At 39.9% G+C, this 26,309-nt stretch overlaps 1 protein-coding gene across 3 annotated transcripts in view; it reads left to right on the top strand.

Moving 5' to 3' along the window:
* The first annotated feature begins 3,214 nt into the window (after nt 1-3,214).
* larp4aa (La ribonucleoprotein 4Aa) overlaps nt 3,215-26,309 on the top strand; it is a 40,299-nt gene continuing 17,204 nt past the window's right edge. For all 3 annotated transcript variants that reach the window (XM_060938448.1, XM_060938447.1, XM_060938446.1), the window contains exons 1-5: nt 3,215-3,879; nt 24,586-24,712; nt 24,820-24,948; nt 25,097-25,181; nt 25,261-25,397. In XM_060938448.1, coding sequence (XP_060794431.1) covers nt 3,772-3,879; nt 24,586-24,712; nt 24,820-24,948; nt 25,097-25,181; nt 25,261-25,397 — 586 coding nt within the window. In that variant the 5' untranslated portion in view covers nt 3,215-3,771. The remainder of the gene's footprint in view (nt 3,880-24,585; nt 24,713-24,819; nt 24,949-25,096; nt 25,182-25,260; nt 25,398-26,309) is intronic.

The raw sequence follows: 26,309 nt of genomic DNA, 5'->3' as shown, positions 1-26,309 counted from the left end.
CAATTAAAAAGTGTTTTTAAAGGGAAGGTGATGTAATACAATGGTAATAATGCCTCTGTCCCAACTTTTTTTTGTGTGTATTGCAGGCATAAAATTCAAACTTTGACAAATAAAGGTTTCTTCTTCTTCTATTTACAAAATACCATTAAGTTGTTCAGTAAAACTATTGAAAATCTTTTCTTTGTATTTTTGTCAGTTAAATAAAGGTTCACGTGAATTAACAAATCACAGATTTTTGTTTTTAGTGCATTTTGTAAAATATCCCAACTTTTCTGGAAATGGGGTTTGTAGATTCTGTTACTGATTTGTTGGATACTGCTGTACTTTTGTTATTCCAGTGAAAAAGTACCAGTTTTCTGCCACACTGATGTCACAAAAAGACGTTGCTAGTGCAGTTACATGATGATGAGGTGAGAGAGTTGGACGATCTAAAGGACTAAAGCATTGCTGCATCACTCTGATGAAGGATAATGCCTCCTGAAATATTTCATAACACAAGATTATTATAAATGAAACATAAGGCACAGCTTATTAGATACCTGCTATAGTCCAGCTATTGCTCAAAAATGTGATTCAATTCAAAACAATATGCTATAGTGATGCTCATAAAAGGTCAACAGAGTCATTAATGTCAAATAGGTATTTGGATATTTAATTACTGTTTATATATAAGGTTACTAACTGGATTTTCTGGACTTTTGTGAAGTGTTTCACCATCTGAAGGCAGTAATTGTGGCTCTTGGATGCAATACCTGGATTATACAGGCAACTGGAATGATCTAGTCTTAAGTGATTCATGCAATGAAGATTATTTCTGATGCCTGCAGAGTGAGCAGACCAGATTTTATGATAATCAGAGAATGAACTGGTTTGTTCGTTATTTAAATGGTTTATTCCAGTGTTAAATAATATATTTAAACACTTCATTTCTTGCGTAAGAACCTGTTAATCACTCACCCCTTTGTCAGGGGTCTAACTACAAAAGAGTTCATTTTTAATAATGTTTACAGTACTGTGCACAAGTCTTCATCAGTAGCACACTTTAGGCCTCCACCCTGATGAGCAGCAGTGGGCGCGGTCCTTGTTATCCTGGGCGACGACCGATCCGGTATGAAATGTTGTTGTTGTGTTCATCATGTTCAGCGTGTCTTGGGCAAGTATGGCCTAACGGAGCCCAACCCTCTCCAGGCCTGACCACAGCCAAAGTCCTCCAATTAGGTGGCTCGCCTTGGTCGCGGACACGAGGCCGTTGTCCCTTCTTACAGGAATCATCCACCCTGGCCGTTGACTTCATCCAGGGAAGCCTTCCGCCCAGCGGTGCCGTGTCAACACCGCCTTCTCACGTCGTTTAGCTGGCCAGCTGAAGCCGTTGCCCAGGGGGTAGCACTTGGAGCCAGACGTGAGAGATTTCGGAGATGGGTGAGGACCAGTGCACCTAGCCACTCGAAGAGTGCAGCTGCTAAGCCACAAAGGTGCTACCTCTACCCAGAGCCCTCTATCAAAAGAGAAAACTCAGATGGTACAGACATGTAACCAGATCCAGCCTTTTCAAAGTCCAAAGATGGTACAGACATGTAACCAGTGCCTTTCCAAAGTCATCCTCCAAGGCACGGTCCAGGGCCGCAGAAGAAGAGGCAGACAGAGGAAGAAATGGGCCGACAACATCACAGAGTGGACCCAAAGAAGCTTTGCGGAGACCCAGAGAATGGCACATGATCGTGAGAGATGGAGAGAGCTGGTGTGTTTATCAGGACAGCACCCCCACGACCACGCCTGGTCACGGGACCGGTAAGTGATAAGCACAAGTCTTGGCATCCTATATTTTTTAACACAAACTTTGTTATAGATTTCTATTTTACGACGTCTACATTGTGGAATCAGTCCAAAAACACTTTAGATTTCCAAACATTAGTTTTCCAGTACAAATTAAACGTTACAGAAAAATGTTTGCATGTCAGTAAAGAAAGCAGCATATTACATAAGAGAGCACTTCCATCCATCATCTGTAACCACTTATCCTGTACAGGGTCACAGGCAAGCTGGAGCCTATCCCAGCTGACTACAGGCAAGAGGCGAGGTACACCCTGGACAAGTCACCAGATCATCACAGGGCTGACACATAGAGACAAACAACCCTTCACGGTCAATTTCGAGCCACCAGTTAACCTAACCTGCAAGTCTTTGGACTGTAGGGGAAACCAGAGCACCCGGAGGAAACCCACACAGACACGGGAAGAACATGCAAACTCCACACAGAAAGGCCCCCGTCAGTCGCTGGGCTCGAACCCAGAACCTTCTTGCTGTAAGGTGACAGTGCTAACCACTACACCACTGTACCGCCGCTAAGAGAGCACTTTTCAGATTAAAAAAGAAAACATAATGAAGGCTACTGGGTTTTGGTGCGAAATTAAGAAGCAAGTGTGACAGTCAAAGTGTCCAGAAGAACTGTGGCCGGTTCTGCTCAGTAAAACCTACACCTCGGCACCTGATCAGACTGCTTTTTTTTTTTTTAAGCAAAGGGTCGTCTCAGACCAAACATTGACTTTTTTCATGTATTACTGCTAACTGATCTTGATGGTATTTTTTTTAAACGTAGAAACATTTAATTTCATTATTTTTGAAGTCATGTTTTCCCTCTCTCTCTCTCTACCTCTCTACAGCATTTAATTTCATTATTTTTGAAGTCATGTTTTCCTTCTCTCTCTCTCTACAGCATTTAATTTCATTATTTTTGAAGTCATGTTTTCCCTCTCTCTCTACCTCTCTACAGCATTTAATTTCATTATTTTTGAAGGCATGTTTTCCCTCTCTCTCTCTCTACAGCATTTAATTGCATGTGCCTCAGACTTTTGTACAGTCTGTATAACTTTTGTTTCATATAAAGTCATAAAATCAGTCAGTGTGGGAATGATTAATATAAACTGTTCATTATTTGGAGAACGAAAAGAAAAAAAAAATCAAAATACGCTGAGCTGATAATCTTCTAGTGCTGGGACTTTTATTTTAGAAAATGTTTCTGGCAGCCATTTTGTTCGAGGGAGCCGGACCAATCGCAGTGATTTATGTATATAGTGCACTACATCTAGCAAGGAAAACAGGTTCATTCCTATGCTATGTAGTGCGCCTAAGTAGTGAAGATGGCGCCGTTTGGGATTGACCTTTGTTCATAAAGGTGGCTGTTAACCGGAAGTTAAAAGAAAACTTCAGAGGGCATCAAGAGGTCGCAGTGGAAGTCGGGACGACGGCGGAGGATCGCATTAATGTCTGCCCGCTCGTAGGCAAAAGTGCGTGTCCCCTGTGTGTCCGCTTCGGTTTGCACCGCGCAGCACAACATCGGCGCTTGTGTTGTTAGCTAGAAAGATATTTTAGGATAAAAACTGTGAGCTCCTTTTATTTTTTTTTCCCACGCTTGCGTTTTTTTTTGGTCGTCGTCGTCTGTTTCATAACCAGTCTGAGCTTGCTTCATATTATCGATGCATTGATAGTCAGCTAGCGAGCTAGTTAGCCCATACGGTGGCTCCTAGTCTTAGCTAGCTAGCATAGATCTGAGAACTAGCTGAATAAGGCAAAGCAGATAAAAGTAGCATTTTAGATTAGATAGCACGGTGCTGTATATCGGTTTGTTGTCTGTAATCCTTAGTTAGCTTGCGGATTCTTGAGAGAAACGAATAAAAAGGCGGTAATAAGACACGTGGGAGAGGCCAGAGAGAGAGGGAGAGAAAAGGAAGGACGGAGGAGAAGAAAAAGAAGCAGTGACGCCAGGAGCGGCCGATGAATTCAGACCAGGGCGGAGAGCCGCTGCAGGAGGAGGCCGAGCCGGGACTGAAAGCCCGCGGGGAGGCTGAGGCTGAGGCGAGACCCTGCGAGGAGGGCAGTATGGTGAGTCAGGGCCTGGTGACATTTAATTCCTCTAATGTTCATCCGTCTTTCCCTTTCACCTCCAAATCATGATAAACGAGTATTTAAAAAAAAAAAGCTTGCTCAGCAGCAAGCAATCTAAACCTAAATAAGGCCAGGTGTTAATTTGGGCTGGCTTGCTAGCCTGGTTAGCACACACGGCTAGCTCAATGGCCGTTGGTCATGGCGTGAAGGCGTCACTTGGCTAGTCACGTTAAAGGCTTCCTTTCTTGCTAGCTCGACTATCATATCGATGACTCATTTATTTTCTCTTAACACGTCAAATAAGACCCCAAGCGTGTGATTAAAAAAAAAAAACTTAATTCCGAATGTTGGAAGAAAAGTAAATTCTTTTTCTTTCTCTTTAATTCACGCGTTTGTTTCATGAATTAAGAACGTTAGCAGTCAGATATTTATGCTAATATGGATCTTGGCGTTACTTTTTTAACCCACGGCTTTTGTTTTCACTTTAACTGGACTTGAGTTTGTATGAAAAGAGGATTATGACTGACCGGGTGTTTTTGCTTTTGTTTATTTGTTTGTTTTTGCAGTAATTTCGCTGAGGAGTTAGCAAGCTAGCAGGCTAATGTCAGGTCTGCAGGCTAATCAGAGGCCTGGAAGATGCTAATATCGCTTTCCTGAGGCAGTCATATGACCCACTGGTCTTATCGACTAACTAATTTAGACTAACAATACAGGACGGTTTATTATTAGTCCAAGTATTCAAACTTGTTGTTTTTTGTGGTTTTTATCCACTTATTGAACCAGTTTGCTGTGTGACTGACCAGGCCTGAGGTTGTTTTTGTGTGTGGTGTAGAACGTACATCGACCAAATTGTGCATCCGGTGTATGATTTTCCTCCAAAAGAAACCTCCTCAGCTTGGTCTGAAGGCGCTGAAAAGTCCTTAACTGCATCTATATGGTGTTTTAAAAGGTGATGGTGTGTAACAGCTGTTTTTGAGAGCTGAAGCGCTTTTTGGAGCAGGTGCCTGCTTACAATTGCGCCCCCACTGCCATGTGACATGTCCGGCTACTAAATATTTCAGCATCACAAGCTGGAGCCTTGCTGAAAAACCCAGGCTGACTTTTTTTTTCCCCCTTTACTACTTCTCTCTTTAAAATGAATTAGTCCTGGTTTAAACTGCCTCCGGTTTTGGGATCAGACTAGATCAGTGTTGGACTTGGAGGAAAATATCACAAAATACTTGACGAATCTGCGCTTCTGCTTTTTCCTCAGACGGAGCGGATGAGAAACAGCCGTCCGGGTCATTACGTCTCTTTAAATCCTTTAATGGGTTGACGTGAAGTTGTTTGAAGTATCTCGGGTTATATTATACCTCGTCATGACTCCAGCGTGAACTTATCAGAGATGTTATAAGCGTAGAGACGAGCCACTGAAAGGATCCTGAACGGAAATCTATAGAAGTCTTTAACACCGTATATGGCAGTTGTGTGCACGTATGCCCAAAAAAAAAAATCCAATAGGCCATTTGCAGGAATTGATCATGTCAGTTTTCTCCACCGCAACAAGCCTGTGGTGGGCAAGCTAATCTGGCATTCCTTGACAGCCATAAGAGTTTGAATGGCAATGCGAAGTAATCCATTTCTATAATGGCTGTTTTTTTTTTTAACCCGAATTTTCATGTGTACTTGGAAAAAAATTGTGGCTTTAAATTCTGTCATAAGTTAAAGCGAATCATTGGCCGTAAAAGAGTGTGTTTTGGACTCAAGTTGGTCGCTGCTGAAAGAAATTCACGTGCAAAGTAGCGGATGTATCTGAATTTATATATGACAAGGTTGAAACTTTGAGTTAGATTTTTGTGACATCGGTGTGAAAAAAATATTGTTGAATAAATAAAGGCCCTATATGCAATGTTTTGTGTTTTCCTTATAGAAAAAATGCTGTAATTTCAGAATATAACACCTAAAAAGCTGTATGATCAGCCCTTACTTGACTTTTTGCATGATTTTTGTTAAAGTAGGCGAAAATGACCTATTTTTGGTGACAAAATATTTTGAACATCCACATTAATCCTGTTGCAGTTTGCAAAATAGTGATAAACTTGCTATCTATTAAACTTAGAATAAGAGTTTATGTTGTGTTCTTTTAAATAAGTATCAGTTTCAGTGGCTGCAGCAAGTAATGATGTCATACCAGCCAGTTTCATCAACGAACGTCATGTGACACAATTTTTTCGGAATTTTGAGCTTCTGGGTAAGGATTTGGCTTTTCATTCTTCCTGTTGAGTTTATATAATGATAAACCTGCATGTATTATACATCAATCTCTTTGTAATTTTGTTGGGAATAAGACAGTACCCAATACATAAGTTAATTCTAACACCAGATAAGTAAAATTAGTACTTTTACTGACCCTACCCATATCAATTTTCAGTTCGTGAAAAAAATACACACGGTTGTAAAAAAAAAAAACTTGCATTCATTCAATTTTGAATGTAGAGTTACCAAAATTTAATCAATTATACCCATTTATATGGACTACAACCAGTTTACATTATTTTGGTCTAAAATCTTTTCTGAAGTGAGATCAAGTTTTTTTTTTTTTATGACACAATTTCACATCCGTTTTTACCAATTTTTCAAGTATTGTCATGACCATTGAGTGATGAAGTCAATCGACCCAATCGACTATTAAAGATTTTGCATAAATGATGTCATTTTCAGATTCCTGAGAAAATTTGACCCTATACTGATATATTTTCAGTCCATATATCACAAATTGATTTTTTACCCTAAATGTCACTAAAATCTAACTCAGTCCTCGAACCTTGTCATATCTGTATTTATTTTCAAGAATCTTTGCGAATCATTGTGATGAAGCAGACAATAGGCCGTTTGCAGGATTTGGTCACGTGTCAATTTTCCCCATAGCAACAAGCCCGTGGTGGGTAAGCTAACTTGATATTCCTTGACAGCCATAAGAGTCTGACTGGCGATGCGAAGCAATCCATTTCTATAATGGCTGTTTTTACCTTTTCTACTTTTTTTTTTTTTTTTTTTTTTTTAAACCTGAATTTTCGTGTGTACTTGGAAAAAATTTGTGGCTTTAACTTCTGTCACAAGTTAAAGCGAATCATTTGCCATCAAAGAGTTTTTTTGGACTCAAGTTGGTCGCCTCCGAAAGAAATTCACGTGCGAAATGGCGGATATATCTGTATTTATTTTCAAGAATCTTCTCACATTTAAGCGAATGATAAAGGTAGAAAAGGAGAAATTATTACAAGTTATAAACATATCTGAGAAATCCACCATTTCGCACGTGAATTTCTTTCGGCAGCGACCAACTTGAGTCCAAAAACCTCTCTTTTTACAGCCAATGATTCGCTTTAACTTGCGACAGAAGTTAAAACCACAAACTTTTTCCACGTGCACATGAAAATTCAGGTTAAAAAAAAAGACAGCAGAAAAGGTAAAAACAGCTATTATAGAAATGGATTGCTTCTCATCGCCAGTCACTCTTATGGTTGTCAAGGAATGTCAAGTTAGCTTGCCCACCATGAGCTTGTTGCTATGGGGAAAATTGACATGTGACCAATTCCTGCAAATGGCTGATTGTCTGCTTCATCACAGCCAACCAAGGAAGCGTCTTAAGCCAGTCATGTTGTTGCATTGATGCGAGCACACAGTTGATGTTGAAGACTATGGAAGAGAATCTGGAACGTGAAATTGTCTGGCACTGCGCTTGTTCAAGTGTTCTGGCGAGCTGAACTAATGCCATTGGTGTTGTGAAACCTTGCAAATGTAGTGTAGAAATATAACCTGTGGGAGGAAAAAGCTTTTTAAACCTTATTTTGGGGGGGAAGTTACCAAACTCTTTTTTTTTTTTTTTTTTAAGAGCAGTTTATCAGATTTGACTGATTTTTGTATACATGCAGTTGTTAATGTCCTGATGGCTATTGAAAGTGCAGTTATGGATCATGCCTATTTATTGAGAGAGGGGCTTGATCTTGTAACCTGAAAACTGCTCAGGGCATTACCAAGATGGCTGCTGAATGACGAGACTTGCCAATAAGGATTTTGCCAAGAATAAAGACTGGGACGCACTTAAAGGTGCAATTGTTGATTTCTCTCTTTTTTTTTTATATATATATATATATATATATATATATATATATATATATATATATATATATATATATATAAAAAATTTTTAACCAACTTGTACAAAAACCCGGAAGGTGGGTAGAACATGATTAAAAAAAAAACAAAAACAATGCATTAACCTGTGGCTTAAGCAAATGTGTGGTTAGTCACTGAAAACCCTTTTTGGAAATTGATTTCCTGTCCACAATGTTCATTTGTTTGGATGCTGATCAGTCATTTTATCTATGCCCTACAGGCCACTGTTGAACTTGGGGGATGAAGCTTTGTGGGTGGGGATCACTCAAATGTTGAACTCTGAAAGCTAGACTGCCTTTCAGATTTTAAGTGTTGGTCATAAAAAGAATTTTCCCCGACACCTGATTTTTGTTTAGTGGACCGAAAGCTACTGAATTCAAATCAGACTTCAAATTTTATTAGATTAAAAAAAAAAAAAAAACAATTAGTGAATTTGGGGCCACATGGCCCTAAATTCTCTGCTGTTTTTCCCTGCTTCACCACGACCCAATTCAAGATACATCATTTATCGTGTCAGCTTTCCCTGTACGCACAAGGAATTGTGGGATACAAATTTGAAACAGGAGAGAAAAACGGAGGAAGTGAGTGTGCGAATGAAATGTGAAAGACCGACTACAGCAACAAAGCAAGAAGAAAAGTTATATGCGAAGGAAAAGAAACGCAGGACCAAACTAATGAATATCGGTGGTCAGCGAGCACCTCGGTGTGATCAGCTGTTTGTTTAGTGACAGGATGATGTAACTCGGTGCATTGTTAAAGGTAAACATGCGCATGCGTGCATACACAGACTTCCTCTGTCTGCTTGACCGTGCGATTTCATGCATGTTATTTGCTCAGGAATCCCCTCAAATTAAATAATTTCCCCGTCACAGAATGACCTCATATTTTGAGATTATAGAAATAAACATCACAATGATCAAATTTCAGAGGGAACTAAATTTCACTGGTTTTATGAAATCGAAAGGCCGTCTCTCAAACACTTAGACTTTTGGGGTGAGGGGGGACAAGACTAATCTTACTTAATGCACTTTGTAAATAGGTTTACTCTGCTGACTTTGTAATGCATCAACAGGCAGTCCAACTGTAGGCACTAATTTAACTCAGCTGAGCAGACATGTGCCTGAAATTCATGTAAGTGTCCAGTACATAATTCAGTTTAATCCTGTGTAGCACTGTTTTTAAAAAGAGAACGAAAAGGCTCATGTCAGACAGTTTTACTGATATCTGAATATACAGGACGAGGCAAAAGTTTGGACTCCTAATTCACTGGTTTATTTTTATGATGTCACTACATGCCTTAAAGTAATGATGGATATCATTTTTCTTTACTTAGTTGAGCTTGATGTAATATGGATTACTACAGTTGCTGAACAGGTTTATTGACTGTTTGATCTCAAACGCATTAAGGCGGCAAGAAATTACACTCGGGCCATTATTAAAAAATGTTCTGTTTCCGGTCCACCGGCCGGGTGAGTGCCGTTTGTGCGGTTGAAAATTTTTTTTTTTTAACACCAGTTTTTTTTTACATTTTTTTCGGGTTCGTAAATCTAAAATCGAACTTGACATTTCCGCATTCCCAGGGCTTTCCACTAAGGCTCATACTAGCCAGCCATGACAAATAAGTAGCCGGGGGGGAGTAAACACAAAATAAACTCCTGTGCACACAGTTCCCAGGATTAAATGTATTTTCCACAGACCATTTATTTATTCACTTAAGTACAAAGTAAAATGGCAGTAAATCTTCTTTCTTTTCTTGCGTATTGCATCATGAGGCGTTCCTGGCTTGTAAATCTCTTATTTTCGGTGCACGACACATTCACGCAACTGAGCATGCTATGAATTAACAACGACAACGGTCTACAGTGGTGGCTACACAAACACTCAGCGAACATTTCTCCATTTGTGTATGAAAATACACTCCAACCACTCAGTTTGGTTTCATTTACAACCAACGGTGTCTTTTGATGCCAGCACGTAATTGAACGAGAGAAGACTGGTTTACCGGAGACAAAATAAGCGTCATCTCTGCTTCTGTTCCCTCCGACACACTACTGCCTCCGCCGAGCGCACGCGCACTCTGAACTGAATCAGCTCTGCACATGCGCCGTGCGGCACAAAAAAGCGGCAGCCACCATGAAGGAAGGAGATCCGGAGTTTTCAAACATTTGCTTAAGTGTGAAATCGCAAAATGGTATTCTAGCGAACAACAAAATAAAGATTCAGAAAAACAAATCATTCAGTCATCATTTTAATAGTGTAATTTCATCCGAACTAGGCCTAACGCTCGATTTAGAACTACAAAAAGTCTGTGTGTCGGACATTTTAAGTACCTTTTGTAAAAGTTTTGCAAATGTTGTAGTCGGCATTTAAAATGCTAACTTAAAGTTTTTGTACAAGTTTCAGTTGATTAAATCGTCATATTTTATTAAATATGTCTGCTTTTGTAATAAAGTACTGAAAGAAAAAGCAAACACAGCATTGCGATTTCTTATCCATCCATATAAAAAAAAAAAAAAATCACTCCCTCCCGACTGAATTTTTTTTGCTCACCCGGTGGACAGGAAACGGATTTTTTTTTAAGGATGGCCTCAACTTTTGGCGAGGCACAGCTGTTAAAGCATGCCATCCTCATGAAGCTGGTTAAGAGAATGTCAATAGCGTCATCAAGGTAAACACTGGCTACTTTGAAGGAGCTAAAATGTGAGACTTGTTTTCAACACTGTTTGTTTTACCGCTTGGTTCCTGATGTTTCATAGCTTTGACATCTTCGGTATTGTTCTACAATGTAGAAGTCAGCATGCAGAAAAACCTGAGTCAGTGTGTCAACTTTTGACTGATGCAGTAGGTTTAGGTTTATCCATATTGAGCAAGCCTGAGGCCACAGTGGGGGGGGACCTCCCTGAGACATCATGAGGTAGAAACCTTGAGAGGAACCATTATCAAAAGGGAACTCGTCCTCTTCAGGGTGACGCCGGGTCATGGGGTTATCAAGCAGTACTAAGTATAATTGAAGACATGGGTATTCGGCTAAAATGATTATAAACGGTCAGAAAAGCAACCAGTGTGATGAATAGTTACTTTTAATGCTCAACTCTCGTTCCATGGATGATGTTGGCGTGAGCTTGACGACGACATTTTTTTTTACTTATCCAGCTCGCTCAAGTTATTTTTGAATTGTATCCAGGCTTTCGTCTAAACGGGGGAACAGGGGCGCTGCGCCCTCTTACTCTCGGCGTGCGCCCCCTTACCGACTCCGTGAAAATATCCCAGCAACACTACGTGACAATGTGTCTGATCATCAGATGCGTTATAATTGCTCCAAAAATATTCCAATCATAGTAGATACACCGCCAGACGGTGCAAAAACAATCCGAATTGGCGTTTTCCAGACTGAGGCGCCATGTTTAGTTGTTTACTTGTCGCGGCTGCTCTCGCGAGATTTGACATGGGTTACATACAAGGTCAGCTGACTTGTAGAGTGAGATTTCTCGAGACTGAATGACCTTTCACCCACCGGCGCGGGAGCTTTTGACAGAAGTAGTTCGCGAGTTGTTTTTGTTGACACTTGGGCATTTAAAGATGTCATCCTGCGGCACGAAGCGGAAGAAAGCCAAAGACTGTCCGGGGCAGAAGATGATTACTTCTTTCTTTTTCAATGTTGACAGACAATTTGTTACAATTTCCCTCTCAGATAGCCTCAGAATGTCCCATTGGAGCATTTTTCAAAGGCTTTGCACGGTGGGGGGGGGGCAACCGGCACCATCCCCCCCGCTTCGCTCCCTCACCATGGTGAGCGCCCTCATACTAAATTTTTCTAGAAAAACCCCTGGTATCTACCAACTATTTTTTCTAATTGTCTTTTGGCTACCAAAATATAAATTTATTAATTTAAGCCACTGTGAATCAGCGACTGAAAATTTGAATTGAATGTGAATATCCATGGCTGCTTTTTTTTTTTTTTTTTTTAAGTACTTGTCTCGGAGTAAACACCGTGGGTTGGGGTTTTTCGTTCTGATGCACAGATCTATTCTGAACAGATGAGACATCAGTTTTTAGCTTGAAGCAGCAGGTAATGAGCAAATACTTGTGTTCATTTATCCGTTTCCTTCGTCAGCTTTTTCAGCAAGCCGTGTCATCACTTCCCGGGCCAGAATGTAAAGAGTTGCAAAGATGTATGAATGTAGCCTACTTTTCAAATCAACCTGTCCTCACCCATGTCTGGAAATTTGGAGCAAGATAGTACTGTTCTTGGTATCGTCACTTTTTTTTTTTTCTTCTTCCCCTTCTATAGGGTCTAATCGTTAATTAGGGACGTGCCCTGTTTAACGTATGCTACACGTGAGCAGTGAAACCTGTTCCATTTAAACATGGAAGCTGTCAGCCAGTCAGACCCGGAGCAGGTGGTGTGGTATAACACGAGAGAATGCTGTACATGAATGACTGCGCTGGCATTTTGTGGCCTCTGTGTGTAATCTGTGTGAGGCAGCAGCATGTATGAAGGGGATTTTTGTGGTAAACTACATCAGCACACTCAGTTCTGGTAAAGCATCTGTTCTTGTTCCGAATTACTGGCTTTTGATTAACTTTTTTTGGGGGGTTGGAATTAAAGGAACAGTTTTGAAGTAAATACGAAGACTGGTTTCCTGATGGACAGGTAGATTTAACTACAAGGGAATGAAAAGAAAAACGCGCTCCTTATTGACTGGCAAAATATTGTGCCACCCCCCAATCCCCGTATACGTAGGTATGGTTAACCCTTGAAGGTTATGTGGTCACACCAAGTTATCACCACAATAACGTGAGCACAAGCTTGTGAAGCCACTTGCTGCACTGTTCGATGATGTTACACCTCAGTCGTGTTATTCTCCAGCTTGTGAGCCAAAGCACACAAGACAAACAGTGCATCAAATTATAAGTCACCAAAATGTAATGGGTGGGGAGTGATTATGGTGTGCGTTTAGTTTGAGGGTCGAGCATATCTGATGGCAAGAAAAGTGAACAACATGGCTCCATGTCCTTCTGTTTTATAGAAATGGAGTGAAAATTGATAAATTTGCAGCCGGTCTGTACAGTCAGGATGAGGGTTGAAGTCGGGTACACGGACTCGTTTGGCCGGCCTGCCCTCTTCTCCCAATATTGAGGTCCAGTGTGTTGCCAAGGATCCCCCCCCCCCCCCCCCCCCCCCATTTAATTTCCGGGAGAAAACTAAACTGAAGGCAATTTTTTTTAAATCGAAATTCTGTTTCTCATTTTATTAAAAATAAATGCATTTTTGATAGCTGTTTTGTCACTGCTATAGCAAGTTGAGTGTTTGAAATATGCTATGTAATATCAGTCCATATGTCAAAGCAGTGGCCGTAAACGAGATTCATTGAGACCTATGCAAGACATCGTAGGACAGAATTAAAACGTACCGCGGAAATCAAAGTGACCAACGTTGTCAAGACGCGCATGCCCTCTTTCGAATGCTGATGTAATCAAGCCAGAAGTTTTGTTTGTTATGATAGCAATCAGGAAAGTTTGAAAAAAGTAGGCAGTAATCGTCATTTAAACTCGTTTTTGTGCAATATTTCGTTTGCAAAACAGTTTTCAAAATGGCACCGCTGACACTTCAAGTTTCAAAGTCTCGCACAAGTCTCGTGAAGATCGCGGCGGATAAGCGACGCCTGCCGTGGACCAAACGAACTAAATTCAACACGGCTAAAAACCGAATAGGCCGATAAGTTGAATATTTAATTGCAATTAGTTGCCAATACGGGTCATGATATAAGGTTACTAAAACCGAAAACGTAATTGAATAACATGTTAATTAAGAAATAAAGCAAGTTGAAAATGACTTCACTTCTCCTTTAAACGCTGTAGATGGAAAGATGGTTTCAATGAGATGTGCCATGGAAAGTTCACTGGAACACAGGAATGGGTGGTGCTACATGTTATACTGCAGCCAGCCAGCAGGGGCACTAGACCTGTGCTTCACTGTGTAACGTGCTGTTCATGTTTTTTGCAGCTATTGGGCCGAATGGAAACCACTTTTTAAATGATGGCATCTGACTACCCAAAACATATATTTAGAAATTAATTTTTTAATATAAAAAAAGATGACCTAGCTGCAAACCGAATTGTATTTAATGGCAGATTATTCATTTCATGCAGTATGAAGACCAGATATTTAGCTTTTAGACTGTATATTGCTTATGCCATTTTAATTAGTTACGAAGCCCTGAAAAGGATGTGTGGGGTTGTATATAATATTTTGTGCACAAGTATCTGGCAAGCTGATTATCTTCTGGTATGTCTCTCTTGTATATTTCCCTCTGTATGGCTGTTTTCTGAAATGGAGTTTGTACTTCTCAGGTCGTCTGTCAAACATTTTCACAAGAAACGTTAGTTTTGTTTTTTTTTAACCCATGTCCCTTTTTAGTAGTTTTTTTTTTTTTTTTTTAAAGGGAAAATTCAAAGACTGAAGCAGAACTTAAGGGTTTAATTTTCAAGCTATTCCTTGACATCAGTCTTGCTCTGTTAGAAATGCCAAGGGTTGGAATGAAATTCTCACCCACCCTGAGGTTAAAGGTTTCTTTAAATTTGCATTCCACGAAGCAGAGATGAAATGCAATATGGTGTTTCAAGCACACTTCCCCAGCTAGCTAGAAAAAAAGTGATAATCTTGGTGTGTAGCAGCTATCTAAAATACTGATCTTGATCAAGTACTGTAAAGGAAGTGATCATTACCCAGTCGAGATGTGTGTTTCAGAAATAACGGTTTCGGATCAGCGTGGTTTAATAGAGGAATAGTTTCCTGTTTGAACTGGAAAGTGACGACACTCCATCAGGTATCGGTCGCTGCATCTGGAAAACTGATTTATGTATGGGTTGTTTTACAATCAGGGTACGCAAGCTAAAAATCACATTTAACACTTCAATATCAAAAGGCTTGACTAAATAAACTTGGTTGTTTTATTGTAGCCCTGTGATAGCTCTAGTTACCATGCAAAAAAAAATCTGGTGATAACGTTATTTTTGGTGAATGTATGGCATATGTCATATTTAGCAAAATTACTCGTGTCATTTAGAAAAGTACTTTTTTGACCACAGGTAGCTCCAAAAGGGATGCACTTAAGTCATTCTTTATACCATAAAACAAATATTTGGTTCCATATCATTGGAAACATAGTTAAGTTTTAATGTTGAATGCCAGTAAGTTTTCAGACTATTTTGATCAAATTAGTATGTAATTGTGTCAAAAAAAAGTCCTCTCCGAGACAGCTAATTTTTCAATATAAAATAACATATCTAAAATGATTTTCATCCTAAAATGTGGTCAAGATATTGGGACATAAATATTAGAGACAACTAACATAAAGCTTACAGCCTTATATTTAAAAGCACTATGGAAGTAGTGGATTCTGAATTGTCAAAAAAAAAGTCCTCTCCGAGAATCACTTCATTTGTTTCTCCCATCTTATAGCAGATTACACAAAACTACCATACACGTGTCAAAAAATTACCTGAAATCTGTTCTTTAACTTGTCCTTCACTTAAAAACTGGTACAAGAACCAGTTTGAATCAGTTTGAATTTTGGACCCTTGTGACACAAACTTTGTACCCGATTGTAAAACAACCCGTATGATGGCAGTGCGCCAGAGAATCCTTGCGACAAGAGGAACAGCTTCAATGTTTAAACTTGCGATCTGCTTTAGATAAGAATGCACCGAAGCCAGTGTGCTTGGAATGTAATGTGAAGCACGAGATGAATCCATGTCTGGAACCTCAACTTCCTCGTTAATTTAAAGGTCCTGCTGCAGCGCTCGAAACTAACGGTGTCCCGACGTCCCGGGGACCATAAAAAATGTCATCGGGACACAAAATTATCATATCTGGGACAATCCCGGGACAATGGAAAAAAATAGATCTAGAGACGACAATTCCCCCGGGGGAAATCGTGAGAGTGATGCAGTGCGCGTAACAGTCACAGTTGCCGGAGCTGAGCTGGACTGTATTTTTGTCTCTCTCTGCTCAGCGCGCGGGTGGGGGAGGGGCACACAAAAAGGGCAGCTTTCTGTCAGAGCGCTCCCTCCAAACAACGGGAGTTTACACGAAAACGGAAGGAGATATTCACAAAATTATGTCACAGTGAGTGCCACAAGGCTCTCCTGAACACACTGATGTCCTTTTTTTGTCTGTAGTGTAAAAATTGAGGTCACTAGAGCGAGTTAAAAACGAGTGACTTTTCTGATTTAACAGTCAAAGCGCAGCCACGTTTATAATAGCAGTCTATGGGGCTGCGCGCCTGCCCTCTCCTCACTTTCAGGCTTCTCATTCAAAAACTGCAAGTCCTATCGTATAGGTAGACACATTGTGTGAATCAGGACAAGTGTGGCTACTACTTTTGAGAAAATTATGTGTGTAGAGTGAAAATTGGGGCTGAAAACACAGTTTAAATGAGAAAGTTTGAGCTATTTTTCCAAGCTCTCTACACTCTAACTTAACGAGCTCAACGCAATAGACACCCATTATAAAGCCGGAATTTCTCCAGGAACCCACATGGTGTTTGAGCTGGGTCTGAGCCAAAAGTATAGAACCTAGCAAAAAGTTGAATGCCAGATCCACAGAGGAGAAGTTTCTCTACGTTTTAAAGTTTGAATCATGTCTCTAGGTGAAAGCATGCCAGAGCAGCGGATGTTTGAAAATGTGTGTAGTTTTTCAAATAATTCCATAGAAATGAATGGGAAATTTATCTAGGTCAAAGAAAATGAAATTAAGCACTGTAAATAATGTAAATGATTTCTATGACTAAAGGTTACAATAAAAAAAACTTGCATTACATTGCTTTGTTTGCACTTATATGATATGACACTTTTATCCAAAGTGACTTTACGGTTTTTTACAGTGTTACAGTCCCTGGAGCAATGTTGGGGTAGGTGCCTTGCTCAAGGGCATTTCATCTATTGATGGTATGGCTGATGGCTTTCAAAACATCTCTGAATGGGGCAACAGGTATATTACATAAAAATGGATAACGGTAATGGTGAAAATAAGTTGGCTTTATATATGCCAACAGATATTCAAGGTATAAGTAGATGAAATGAACATAAAAGGGGTCTTATTTTCAACTAAAGTGTACTGCAGATGTAGGGAGTTGAAACATTTTCTGAATGAGCTAGTTGGCCCCTTTAAATAAACGGGTATCTATTCATACAGTGAGATCGCCAAAGTTTAATAAACTGAAAATGCAATAACTGTAATTTTGAAGTAGATGATGTATAGGACATGTGTCACTTGTGTTTTGTGACTTATTGTAAAAATGATATAAAGGGTTCAAAATCACATAGTTACAAATATAATAGTAACTTCATATGATAATATTAACCACTGGTTATTTCAGAGAGGAAATAAATGGGGACACTATTGCTTCCATTCGGGACAATACAACACAGAATTCGGGACCACTGGGGGACACAAAGAAAAAAAGTTAATTTCGAGCCCTGTCCTGCTGAAAGGCTTTGGTGGCTGTGAAGAATAAAGTCAAGAAACCGAGGCAGATAATGGCCTCTTGGCCATCCTGAAAAATCCGTTTCCTGTCCACCGGGTGGGCAAAAAAAATTTCAGTCGGGAGGGAGGTTTTTTTTTTACACATTATATATGGATGGATAAGAAATCGCAATGCTGTTTGCGTTTTCTTTCAGTACTTTTTTTTTATTACAAAAGCAGACACATTTAATAAAATATGACAGTTAAATCAACTGAAACTTGTACAAAAACTAAGTTAGCATTTTAAATGCTGACTGCAACATTTGCAAAACTTTTACAAAGGTACTTAAAATGTCCGACACACGGACTTTTTGTAGTTCTAAATCGAGCGTTAGGCCTAGTTTGGATGAAATTACACTATTAAAATGATCACTGAATGATTTGTTTTTCTGAATCTTTACTATTTTGTTGTTCGCTAGAATACCATTTTGCGATTTCACACTTAAGCAAATGTTTGAAAACTCTGGATCTCCTTCCTTCATGGTGGCTGCCATTTTTTTGTGCCGCACGGCGCATGCGCAGAGCTGATTCGACAGGGCTTTCCACAAGCTCCGGCTGCGGCCACACGATTAAGTCCAGCCGGCTACTTTAATGACTATTTTTGTAGCCCACAGGCTCTAAATATTAATTTTCGATTTTAATAAATTAAATGTTTATCTAACGGACTGACAATAATGTCAAACTGAACCGTTGATCAAGGGAGAGTAACTCATCCGCGCCCCAACATGCGGTGTGCGCGCGGATTCGGTTGCGTGAATGTGTCATGCACCGAAAATAAGAGATTTACAAGCCAGGAACGCCTCATGATGCAATACGCAAGAAAAGAGAGATTTACTGCCATTTTATTTTGTATTTGAGTAAAGTGAATAAATAAATAAATGGTCTGTGGAAAATAGATTTAACCCTGGGTGGTCCCCCCCCCCCCGGCTACTTATTCAGGGTTTTTTCTAGAAAAATTTAGTATGAGGGCGCTCACCATGGCGAGGGAGCGAAGCGGGGGGGGGGGAGATGGTGCCGGTTGTCCCCCCCGCCGTGCAAAGCCTTTGAAAAATGCTCCAATGGGACATTCTGAGGCTATCTGAGAGGGAAATTGTAACAAATTGTCTGTCAACATTGAAAAAGAAAGAAGTAATCATCTTCTGCCCCGGACAGTCTTTGGCTTTCTTCCGCTTCGTGCCGCAGGATGACATCTTTAAATGCCCAAGTGTCAACAAAAACAACTCGCGAACTACTTCTGTCAAAAGCTCCCGTGCCGGTGGGTGAAAGGTCATTCAGTCTCGAGAAATCTCGCGCTACAAGTCAGCTGACCTTGTATGTAACCCATGTCAAATCTCGCGAGAGCAGCCGTGACGAGTAAACAACTAAATAACATGGCGCCTCAGTCTGGAAAACGCCAATTCGGATTGTTTTTGCACCGTCTGGCGGTGTATCTACTACGATTGGAATATTTTTGGAGCAATTATAACGTATTTGATGATCAGACACATTGTCATGTAGTGTTGCTGGGATGTTTTCACGGAGTCGGTAAGGGGGCGCAGCGCCCCTGTTCCCCCGTTTAGACGAAAGCCTGTTATTTGTCATGGCTGGCTAGGATGAGCCTTAGTGGAAAGCCCTGGGAATGCGTAAATGTCAAGTTCAATTTTAGATTTACGAACCCGAAAAAAATGTTGAAAAACCGTCGTTAAAAAAAAATTTCACCCGCACGAACGGCACTCACCCGGCCGGTGGACCGGAAACAGAACGTTTTTTAATAATGGCCCTTTCCTCTGAGTTTTATTTGCAGGTAACATTGTGCTCTGACCGAACAAATAACCCTATTAATAGGGAGATGTATACAGTCCAGATATTTCTGTGGATTATGGTGATGAATTTGTAGCCGTTTCTCAAAGGTATAAATAAGACTGCAGTATCTTGTGCTTTTTCACTTGATGTTATAGTTAACGTTTCCCATTTTCATCAGTGTAACTGTTAGTCAGTATCAGGAGGAGTAACTGACCTTGGTGTGCACACTAAAAGCAAAATGCCACAATTTGTATGCGCGTGGGGGTGTTTTTAAAGTTCAGGAGTGTCTGGGTAAAATGAAGCGGCCTTTTTTTTTTTTTTTTTTGGACTAACATTTGCTAACTGAACAAATGAGATGGGTTTTAAATTCGAGACCCTTCTGTGCTTGTTCATTGACATTTTTAAATGAGCCACGTTGTCAGTTTGCTAATCAGAGTAAATAAGACGAGATCGTTGAAGCCCGTGGAGCCTCTCCTGTTTTGGACTAGTCCTCATCTCTGGGGCGATGAACTTCCTTCAGCTAAAACATTTATCCAGTGGCATGCGTTTTTGTAAATTTAGCAGATTGCGTTGAATAGGTTCAAGGTTTGAAAGCTGGAGTTGTTGAACTATAACCAGGTATCCGGTTTGGTCCACTGAAATACTTTGCAGTCGATGACCCCTGGTTTAGAGTAGCCTGAGCAACCAGACTGACTGATTGAATCAAAGAGCAGCACAAAGTTTCAGATCCCACACAAGGATGAATGATCTATTCACAGGTAGACATGCTTTGTCAGCCTTAATATTTTTTTTAACAGACAGAGGATCATGTGCTTTATAACTCACAGCCTATGAATAAACTGTTCTTGTATATTGCAACCTTGCGTGCCCAAGTTGAACCCTTTTTCTTTTCACCGTTTATTTCACATTGTAATTTAGGACTTGACTATTTATGGAAGAGAAAAGAGTGCAAGTGGTCGGTTTGTGTAGCTTCTGGCACTCAATAGGGTGGTGGGTGTGGGGTTTTTTATATTTTATCTTTTTTTTTTTTTAAAGAACACCTACAGCCCTACTACCATGGAACAGCTGAAGTGGATTTAGCTCAGTTGCTTTAAAAAAAAAAAAGAGAATGCGTGACTGATTTTATTTGTTTTTAAATAACTGAGACATATCATTTGATTTCAAACACAGCCCAGCTAAAAGCTTGACAAATAGTACATTGGGAATGAATGAGGTGTGATGCTCAGTCACAAGACCCAAACAATAGTGTATATACTTTTTGGGATCTTTTTTTTTTTTTTCCCCCTCCTTGACTCTAAGATTTCATATTAGAAATGTGCATAAAATGTGGCTGAACTTTTACACGACAATCATTTCGACAGCCCGTTTTAAAATTGCAAAAGGAAGCACAGCTGTCAGTTTATTCGAAGAACTTAAAGGGGACAAAAATGAAACTCGCACTTTCAGTGCTTGTGAACATGCATTCGGTGGTTTTCTGAGTGCCGACCAACCCGCAAACTGAAAGAAGATACCTTTTTCTCTTTTTTTGGTCGCTTATTTCAGAAAACATGTGCTTCAACAAGCTGTTCAGGTTTGGCTCCCCTTTCTATGTCACAAGCAGCGCTCGTGAGAATTATGCCAAGCTCTCATCTGGTTGTTCTTGCTTGGTTTCAGAACTGAATGAATATTCATGAGGAAAGTGCTACCTAATTGGCTGGAGGAGGTGGGTGGGGTGAACAGTGGCTCATTTTAAAGGAACAGGCACACTCTAACACCCCACCCCACCCCCGAAAAAAAAAAAAAACCTTAAGACTTCAGAACTATCAACTTGTGGAAAAGGGGAATGTCGTCTGCTTTTGAATTTAATTGGCGTCGATCTTGTTCATCTCGGTCTCGGTGGCGGATTGGCATCTCGAAGCTTCTCCCATTGCACATGGCTGTTTTAGTTCTAATCCATAGCTCGGCTCGGTTCGAAGTCTGGTCAAAGTCTAAAGGGCCAGTGAGCTATTAAAATGTGTCAAGTCATTCTTAATAATAATACATCTGTTTTGTATAGCGCTTTTCATGGTACTCAAAGATGCTTTACAGGAGGTTCAAACATAGACACACAAACAAGAGTAGACAAAGAAAGAAAATAAAAAAATTATAATAAAAAATAAATAAATGAAAATAAAAAGTCCACCAAGTAGGGGTCAGGATGTAATTCCCGTGGTGTAGCAGCCACAGTCCCACCAAAAGGCGCACGAAAACAAGTCCCACATCTCCAGCACTGCCGTCGTGACGCCGTCAGCAACATCGCTCAAACACCACGCCATGGATCCACAAAGCAAGCACAGAAGCTCCGCCACGCAGAGCGCTGGTGTGTCCCAAACCGCCTGTACAGCCGCCGCGACACCACCGAGCAACATCGCTCGGAACATCACGCCAAGCGTTAAAGCGCAGAGCGCTGGACAACCATGAAGTAAAATGAGCAACGAGCTCAATGCAGTCCACAGCTGGGAGCGCAGGCATCGCCCACGGCGAATCAAGGCCTGGAGGGAACCGACGCCCAAAACTAGGTCCGGAGCTACCCCACAACCGGTGGAGAAAACACTCAAACATCAAACTACACAAACACACAGAAAAAATAAAATAAAACAAAGCTCCAGTGAGAATTATGCCAATATTATTCTTGTCAATATTGTGGAAGTCTGTGATGTGGTTATTGAATCAAGTAGCACTTATAACAAGTTAGTTAACTTTTTTTTTTTAAATAAACATTTTGGCCTCAAGTGACTCGACGAGTCCAGAGTTTGCTCCAATTGCTGAATTGCGAATGCCACTTTCGGTCCCAGGAGCTTTCCAGAGACCAGATGTAAATGGTGGTGTGGGCTCAAATCAGCCGAACTGAACCGAGTAGCATGATTGCATCATGTCGTGTCCTATTTAATTATACTGGGGAAAGGGTTGCAATTGTTATTGCTATATAAAACCAGACTTTTCACATGATTAGAGTGCTGTAATTAGCTCAGCCTTGTGGTGCAAGTGCTTGCCCTGAGGGCTTTTTGGGGGGAGACTATGCCATGTCTCATGCCAACCTGCATAGTGTTTTTCCAGAAAAACCCAAACTTGTCCTAGAGTGGCTTCTTGTTTGCATGAATTTGTACAAGATGACAAACCGTGCATCCAGAAAGCACTGTCCTTCGCCCCTTAGGCTAATTGTCAGTACCAAAGGAAAATGATCATTGGTAAACGGATGAACCTATTCACGGTTTAAAAGGAAATCGATGTCAAGGCTAACCTGTGATTGAGTCCCAAATATGGGGTCTGCATTAGAGTCATCAGATGACGTAAACCCCTACCTTGTTAGTCCTCCCTGTAGGTGTCCAGTGCACACTTTACCTCTTAGCTTTTTGCTAAGCGCAATGTTTAATAATCAGCTACTCTTCATTGTTTCTCACTACAGCAGTGAGCTGTTTTTAAAACCCCCAGCAACACTCCTCATACCACAGCGGCATCTCCCTTGAACGGCCCACCCCTGAAATCACAGCTGATCAGAGCTGAGGGTTTTTTTTTTTTTGCTGGTTGGAGAAGAGGGAGCTGATACATGGTACAAAGCAACAGATTAGTACGATAACTGTTCTGGTCGTGACCTGATAAAATTGTCTGATAAACTGGTAAATGAGTGTTGTACCATTTTTATAATCCTCTGACTTCCCTCACCTATCTTTTCATATTACTCATTTTTGAAAGTGAGCTGATCAGTGAGATCTTTGTATATACTGCGTTAACTACATGCAACTGTGATGGATTTTTGTGTGAAATGTGATGGTCGTCTTCAGGATTATAAATGGAAACGCTGGGAATGGCCATCTGGCTATCTGGTTGCTGGTGTACTATTTTATCTTCCTAGTGTGAATAGTCGGGATAAGCCGGTTCTCCGTGGACTCCAAAAGTGAGGCAGGTCTTACGTAATCAGTAATCTGCTCAATCAGTTTAGTAGGAGTACCGCTGTGTACCATATGACTCTTCACGGAGTTATTGGTAACCTTTTATTACTGATGGTGAAGAATAATGCTTCGTTTTGTAGTTTAAAATTTATTGCGCTGTGAAATGGGACACGGTTGGCTAGTTTCTTTTTGTGGCTTGATTTTGCACTGGTGTGTTTTTATGTATGTAATCAATCTCTCAATTATGTTTAACAACGTTTTATAAATGTATAACAAACTTTCAAGGATCATTCCCCAACAACCCCCCCCCCCCCAGGTTATGTGCATTTATTTTCTTCAGTCATAATCATTTCCATCACCAAGTGTGATGTGCTGTACTCGGGTACCTGTGCTGAGTTTGGTTACCCATTTTAACTGTGTGACCAGAACCATGGATATGGGTGGAGCTAAAAATACTGTAGACTCCTGATTATTTAAACCAATCATCGTTATATTGTGGGCAACCTGCTTTCATTTACTTTTACTAGGCGTGCAACAATTCATTCATGATATTCACGATTTAATTTCCCCAAAGGCATTTTTGAAAAAAATATTAAAATTACCAAAAGAAATGCATTTATTTTCCTGTCTAATGTAAATATTTCTTTGGTTAAATAAAAACCTTTTCCATTTTTTAAAATAATTATTTGCCCACATTTATGAAGGTTAGGGGAAAATTATAATGGCCTGTTTAACTGATTCATTTTATTAAAAATGAAAAGTTGATGATAAATGGCCTGCCTCTTAAGATTTATTAACATGATTCTACGACCTCCATTTGCTTCTCTCTTCAGCTTTCATCAGTCTGTATAGAACTCTGATTTTATATTAAATGTTTAGTCAATCAGTCCTTTCCTATTTTAGATTTTTTTTTTCAACATTGGAGCTGTGTTACTTGTGCCTTCATTGAAGTCAGGCATATTCGTGCTAATTGTACGCCCTCTGCTGTGTAAACAATGCAATTACAGCTCGGAAAAACTAGGATTGCAGAACTTCCTCGTGGCTTTTTTTTTTTTTTTTAAGTTGTCGTAAATTTGTTGCTTTTTATCAACGTGTAGTAGATGGTTACATGCTTACCTTTTTACCTTGCTTAGTTTAAAGAGAGAGTATTGGCATGAACATGAGGTTTACAAATCACTCAGCACTGTTCTGATATCCCCAGAATAATGAGAACGCTATCCTGGTGTCTTTGTTCATTTATCAGGAATAGGAATGGGGGGAGGAGTATTCTGTCCAAAGTATTTGTCATGGGCTGTGCATGTGACCGTGTGTGTGTGTGTGTCCCCTCAGGTGACCTCAAAGGGAGCAGGTCTGAACCCTAATGCCAAAGTGTGGCAGGAGATGCCCGCTGTCCCTAGTGAGGCTCCTGTGGATGGCACCGAGGCTTCCCCCTGGTCCCAGTCGAACATAAGTGAAGGTAATTACAAGACTTGATAGTTTTTTGATCAGAAATATTGATGTTTTATCGTGCAGAATGATAAAGGTGCTTTGTCCTGAGCTGATGGTGTGGGTCCCTTCTTTCAGAGTCCACTGGGTGTAAAACATACACACCTGGCTTCACTGCTCTCATGGACAACAGCACCACGGCCGCAGCAGATGGTGTGGTCAACGGCATGGACCCCTCTGACCCAAATCCTCTGACTGGTTGTAATGGTCAGTAAAGCATAATTTGATTAAAGGTTCTAAACTTTTTTTTTTTTTAATTATTATTAAAGCTCAGTACTGGGTGATGGATGCGTATTATCAGTGATTTGGACTGGAATAGCCAAGCTTTGTGCATCTGCATCTTTTTCTTGTACAGAATCCAAACTGTCTGAAGATCAGCCTCTCTCTGCAGAAAGCTTGCGCGAGTCTCTGAAGAAAGAGCTGGAATTCTGCTTCAGCAGGTACCGACGGCTTTTAAATGTTTTGCAGCCAATTCTCACTCAGAGCGCACGTTTCAGCTTCTTTCTCTCTGTCCAACAGGGAGAACTTATCGAAGGACCTTTACTTGATTTCTCAAATGGACAGCGACCAGTTTGTGCCAATTTGGACTATCGCCAGCATGGAAGGAATTAAGGTCCTTACCACTGATATGGATCTTATCTTGGATGTGTTGAGATGTAAGTGTCTACACTGTGATTAAATTTGCAAAGAGATCCTTCATGCATTGGTCATGAATGTTCTGTAGGTAGCGGTTCTGAAGTTGCTCTCTTACATTTTAGCAGTTCATTCATTAGACAGCACCTTGCTGTGACAAATTAACAAGTTACACTTTAAATTATTGATTAGCTCACTGTGTGCGCGCGCACGCAACTCCATCCTAAATTGGGTTTCCGATAAGGACCGGTTTGCCAAATTAATTAAACCGTCTACTTGTGTTTTAATCATTCTCATTGTCAGCATCATGGCATTCTTACCAAGGTTGAAACTTCACTGGGGTTTATGCAGCCTACTTGCCAGCTGCCTTCTACTTTGAATGAATGAATGAATTTATTTATTTTTATTTCGAGCATGCATAAAAAAAATGTATGTAATTATTTGTACATACAAAAGAAAGAAAATGAGAAATTGAAAAAAAACACATAAAGAACTAAGACATTACAAAACACCGCACATTGTTTGAAAAAGGAGTGGGAAGTACAATACTTTTTTTTTTTATTTCCCACCCCTTTATAACTACCCCAAAATCCAAACTACATTAATACACCTATAAAAATGTATACCATATATACACTTCATGAATATCTATATAAATATATAATTACAAAAATAAATATATACTATATACCATATATACACTTCATGAATATCTATATAATATATAATTACAAAAATATATACTACATACCATATATATACACTTCATAAATATCTATATAAATATTTAATTACAAAAATATATACTACATACCATATATACACTTGATAAATATCTATATAAATATATAATTACAAAAATATATACTATATACCATATATACACTTCATGAATATCTATATAAATAATTACAAAATATATACTACATACCATA

The sequence above is a fragment of the Neoarius graeffei genome, chromosome 13, assembly GCF_027579695.1.
Source record: "Neoarius graeffei isolate fNeoGra1 chromosome 13, fNeoGra1.pri, whole genome shotgun sequence".
Taxonomy (NCBI): domain Eukaryota; kingdom Metazoa; phylum Chordata; class Actinopteri; order Siluriformes; family Ariidae; genus Neoarius; species Neoarius graeffei.
Note: the sequence above shows the minus strand (reverse complement) of the source record. Positions and strands in the feature narration are given on the sequence as shown.